Genomic DNA, 5266 nt, shown 5'->3' with positions numbered 1-5266 from the left:
ATGGCTTACATATTGCATTAGAGATTGTATTCTCAGTATTTATAAGATTTTTTCATGTATGATTGTTTAATTTTTTTTTATCTGTTTACTAAAAATTGTTTTTATATCGTGTGTTAGTACCTAAATATACAATCAAGGAAATAAATTTCATGTTCGTCATTGTACTAATAAAAAGTGCATCTTATGTTATCTTACCTTATTGTAAGTTATTTACAGTATTGTTTCTATTCTATTAACCACTGGAAAGTGGGTGTTTGTATGTTTGATAGGGTGGGGTGGGAGAGGTACAACAAATACTCCCTGATACCTGAGTCATTAAAAGTCAATCATCATGGGTAAACCGATTTTTATTCACAATGGATTTGAATTTTATTTACAAATCTGTATTTGTATGTTGAAACAGGTTTGTTAATTCTTTTTTGTAGAATTCAGTGATGGTACAACATTGGCGTAAATTAAATGAAGGAGGAATTCTGGAAGAACCGTTAGCACGGCATTTGTGGAGAAATGAACTCGAAAGCAGTGAAGATGATGACGACATTGTTTTTAAAGACTTCATTGAACTTATGAAGGAATTTGGACTTCTCTTTGAAAAGGTGTGGCCTATTGGTACCTCTATTTATACTTTCGATCCCAACTAAATAATTAATTACTTTATGTAATGTCGTAGGCTCTTAATTTTTAGCCCGTTTGGAAATCCTGTTGTTTTAATTTTGAGTTTGTTATTTTTTTGGTAAAGTGGATAAAGAGAATGAGGTTGCAAAAGACGCAAGAAAACCAGTTCACCCCTCCTCACATTCAAACTAAAATTGTGATGGGTTTTTTTCCCCTTTTCATCGTATAAAGTTCAAGAAAGCAGAATCAGAAGATGGCCCTCGACTATTTGTTGTTCCATCTCGAATGAAGACCAAAAATGATGATAGATTGGAAGTAAAGGAAGATGATAAGCAGACAGTATCCATCTATGTGACACCTAAAGACTTTCTCTCCGACGCCGTCTACGATATCTTGGTCGTCAGATTTGTGAGTTTGAGTCAAGAGAATGGTTATTGTGATGACCCAGAATTGTTTCAGAATCAGGCTAAAATTCTATTCGATGATAAGCATTACCTAAGACTAGGTCGAATATCAATTGATAATAAACGTTCTTTGAAGGTAAGTAGGCCTTTTGTTTTTGAAATATATGCGTATACGTACATTATTTTTTCATTATTATTCTGTTTATTTACTTTTTAATTATATGGGGCACCGTTGAGGTTTTCCATAGATATTCCTTATTTAAAATAAGTATCTTAACCGCTAAGCAACAGCTCCACTCCATGATTAAACAAAAGGAATACACTATACAACTCAGTTATTTGAATATTGTTTGTAATTAAATTGTTTTTCATTTTAAAGCTTGAAATATCACGGATGAAAGAGAGAGACGCAGACGGCACAAACATGTCAGCGTGCAAGCCGCATCCTGACGTCTGTAAGGAGGTAATGATTTAATTCATTGATCATTGGTGATCTGAGATTATACTTAATTTAGATTTGATACCAAATGGCTAATTATATTATAATTGAATTTGAAGTAAAACATTTGTATTACATTTTACAGGTTTTGCAGGTTTTAAAGCAACATCTAGGTGAGGTATATCCGTCTAAGAGACTTGTCGGCTATGCTCTGAAAATCCTTTGCTTAGTCTGTTCAAACACTGAGGAACCACACTTTCAAGAACTTGAGTACTGCTTAAAGAATGAGAATATGACTTGTGACAAAACTGGTGAACTTATAACGATGCCAGCATCTAATGTACAGAAGCTATTTGCAGCTGGTATGTGTTTAGTCTATTGAAGTAATAATTCATAAAATGATTAGATAATGTTGAATGGAGTAAATTCCAATTTAGGTAGAGAAACGATTGTAAAAACAATTAGAGAATTCAAGATTAAATAATTTCCAAATTATTTTGTCATTTTACAGATTAGTCTGTTGTCAAAAAAGAAAATTTTCTCAGTTAATTTTATAATTAAATTAAATTTTATTTTATTGGTTCGGGCTATTTTTTGCATTGTATTGTCCTTCACGAAATTGACTACAACACTGGTCTGCAACACAATTTTTATCAAGGATTTTAAATGTATGTGTAATAATTGTAACAAAACTTTTACATAACTATAATGTGAAACAAATAATTATTTATATAATTACAGGTATTCTACATAAATCCTCAGTTACGTATACGGCTCATCAATCCTCGGCTATGAATACAGGTTGGTAGATACACTTATACTGTAAAACGTATAAAGCAGGTGGACGTTGATGTCTTCCTACTTTATATGCAAACACATTAACCAACTGAACCAACTACAACAGAGGCTTGTAAAAATTTGAATCCGATTAGAAACGACTATTTTGTGTATGTGTGTAATTGAAATAGTTAACGCACTATGAAAAAAAAATCAGTGAAACGGCTTTATCGTCAGAATTTGAAACTAGACCGGATTTTGAAATAACAATACTGTAGATACTTCTATACAACACTAGATTACATGTAAAGGAAATTTGAAGATACTGTATGGGGGAACCCCTAAAACATACATTAAATACAATGAATAAGAGCAAAGAGTATTGAATAGCAAGAGGTCCGACTTCCCTGATTTTGTATGCACGCAATGGAACATACTGCCACGTGATGGGGGCGCCCTATTAGATTTCGAATAGAGTTCGCTCGAAACTTTTAAGTTTTAAGGACACGCCCCTTCGTGGCACTACTTTTAAAAAATAGGGTTACGTTTCAATGAAACCACGAGAGTTGGATTTCTTGTAGTTCTATAGTCTTTTATAAGAGGAATAATCTTCATGCACTTATCGCATTGTTCCACTTGATGTTGCTTGGTTCATATTATTTTTTCAAATTATTTTTTCCTTAACTTTGTTTAGATAATTACTGTTTTTAGATAATTATAAAATAAAAAACTACCTGAACTGATTGTGGTGGACCCAGCATCACTATACGTTCTAATACCATAGCCTGGACAAATAATTCTGTTACATTTCTAGTACCTAATGTCTTGCTGGCAAAATCCTAATTCCACAGCCAGGTCAAATAATTCTGTTACATTTCTAGTACCTAACGTCTTATATGCAGGCAAAAATCCTAATTCCACAGCCTGGTCAAATAATTCTGTTACTTTTCTAGTACCTAATGTCTTGCTGGCAAAATCCTAATTCCACAGCCTGGTCAAATAATTATGTTACATTTCTAGTACCTAATGTCTTATATGCAGGCAAAAATCCTAATACCATAGCCTGGACAAATAATTCTGTTACATTTCTAGTACCTAATGTATTATATGCAGGCGAAGGACTTAATAAATTGTATGGAAGAGAATTGTAAACTTCACACTTTTTTTTTTATTAGAATTATATTATTATAATTATTTACTGTATGATTTGTAGGGATGCTTGTAATAAGTAATAATATAATAACAAACAATTTACTCCCGGCAACTGTGAAAATATTAAATTTAATATTGAAATATATATTTATGAAAAATCTAAATTTAAAAAATGCAAATGGAAAATGATATAAATATTGAATGTATAATTATTTCATAGCATTGTCAGATAAGAAGTTGCGAGAGCTAAAAACTATTGTCTCACAATGGTATGACAGCAACGAAAGTGTTCCTTTGCTGAAAGTGTTGTTCAGAGACAAGATAGACAATTTCGAGCTATCACCAGCAACTCACACGATGGACCTGCTGTATATACTATTTAAACGTGGCCATCTGAGTTCACAGAATCTTGGACTCCTGTGTGATACTATTAGCATAACCAAACAGTTTGGTCTTTTATCGAAGATTAAACAAAAACTGCGATCATTCCCAGATGTGGAGGAAGGAACCATTTCAAAAACATTCACATCTCACAGACAAAGGCTAATGAAATTTGGAATGGTACTGACCCCAGATAATGTGACGCAGATCGATCAATTGTATAATACGCCTCCTAAGAAGTATAAAGACGGCTGGAGTATGATCAACGATCTAGAAGACCAACAGATAATCAGCAAAAAAAATATGAAGGAATTCACTGATTCGCTGAAAATCCTTAACCTCAGTATGGCATTAAACGAATTAACAGAAGGTATTTATTTATTTTATTCATTAATTTATTTAAGTTGTGCAGGTATAAAGTCAGATGCACTAAGATTAAACATTAAAGCTGCAGTAAATTTAGCAAGTCTAACCATGGGGTTCACCGATAAATTTGACATAAGATAGCATGAAAAAAATTAGGTACTGAAGATGATAAACAAATAAAATTAGATTTTATTAAGCGTGTTTAGCAAAATAATCATAATTATTTAAAAATACAATTGGATTTGTTTTTCACAGCGTAATTAACTTCCTTGTGATGTCGGAACTCAGCTGATGAAGTTTTTCGTGAAGCCAAGCCAAACTAAAAGATTCCGATGTTGGTACATATTCTTGATTGAAGTGAAAAGAAATAAAATATTTAAGCAGAAAACTTATATCAATACATTTGTCATTACATTGATGATGAAGTTGATTCGGCACTACTGTAGTTCTTACTCAAAAGACTTCTGGGTAACATCAGATATGCCAGTCGTCATCAAGCCTGCAAATCTAATTCGTATTTATCAGTACAGTATCTGAAACAATCATTTTGTCACAATCACAATGCAGGAAGTTTGATCAAGGCTGGCGTAATCTGACTGACTACCAAATGAAGTCAGGCGCAGATACAGAGAAATAAAAGCATTTGAGAAATTACATAATGCATGGATAGCCAGTCTAACATATAGTAATTACCTGATTACGTCAGTACATACAGCTGGTACACCAAGTTCCCCCCCCCCCCACCATATCACACACACACGCAAAATAATACATGGATCACAATGTTAGTATTGTAACATAAATGTCGTCATCACAGTATAGGGCTAGTTGTATAGACATTCAAGTGGAGTGGATATTTATCCTAGTCGATAAAATGTTTGCTTTAACATTCCCAGGGTTCTGGGTACAAATCCTGTAACATCAAAATTGTGTTTTCTCATGAATAAAATGACGTCACTCCCTAACGCTGCTATGCATTGACATTAACTACTTTTTAGAAGTTTATTTTATACGAAATTCAATTCATATAATTATACTTGAAGGTCAATAGATAAATGGCTTGTGTATCACTCACTTTAATTAAATTTATAAAATTATAGTTTTTAATTGTTATAATTGTACAGTTTAAATA

General features: G+C 32.5%; 2 protein-coding genes across 3 annotated transcripts in view; both read left to right on the top strand.

Moving 5' to 3' along the window:
- Positions 1-412, top strand: part of LOC117112442 (probable serine/threonine-protein kinase qkgA) — a 3180-nt gene extending 2768 nt beyond the window's left edge. The window contains exon 5 of the mRNA XM_033255528.1: positions 404-412. Coding sequence (XP_033111419.1) covers positions 404-412 — 9 coding nt within the window. The remainder of the gene's footprint in view (positions 1-403) is intronic.
- Positions 312-5266, top strand: part of LOC117112370 — a 6509-nt gene continuing 1554 nt past the window's right edge. Inside the window, exons 1-7 of one of the 2 annotated variants that reach the window (XM_033255454.1) lie at positions 312-596; positions 847-1155; positions 1399-1482; positions 1604-1820; positions 2200-2259; positions 3608-4138; positions 4390-5260. In XM_033255454.1, the coding sequence (XP_033111345.1) occupies positions 435-596; positions 847-1155; positions 1399-1482; positions 1604-1820; positions 2200-2259; positions 3608-4138; positions 4390-4394 (1368 nt within the window). In that variant the 5' untranslated portion in view covers positions 312-434 and the 3' untranslated portion in view covers positions 4395-5260. Of the gene's footprint in view, positions 597-846; positions 1156-1398; positions 1483-1603; positions 1821-2199; positions 2260-3607; positions 4139-4389; positions 5261-5266 lie in introns of those variants that run through there. The other variant, XM_033255449.1, reaches the window with a different exon arrangement.

This window comes from Anneissia japonica, unplaced genomic scaffold, assembly GCF_011630105.1.
Source record: "Anneissia japonica isolate Jap-2015-1 unplaced genomic scaffold, ASM1163010v1 scaffold288117_len521816_cov214, whole genome shotgun sequence".
Classification (NCBI taxonomy): domain Eukaryota; kingdom Metazoa; phylum Echinodermata; class Crinoidea; order Comatulida; family Comatulidae; genus Anneissia; species Anneissia japonica.
This window is presented reverse-complemented; position numbering and strand designations above follow the sequence as displayed.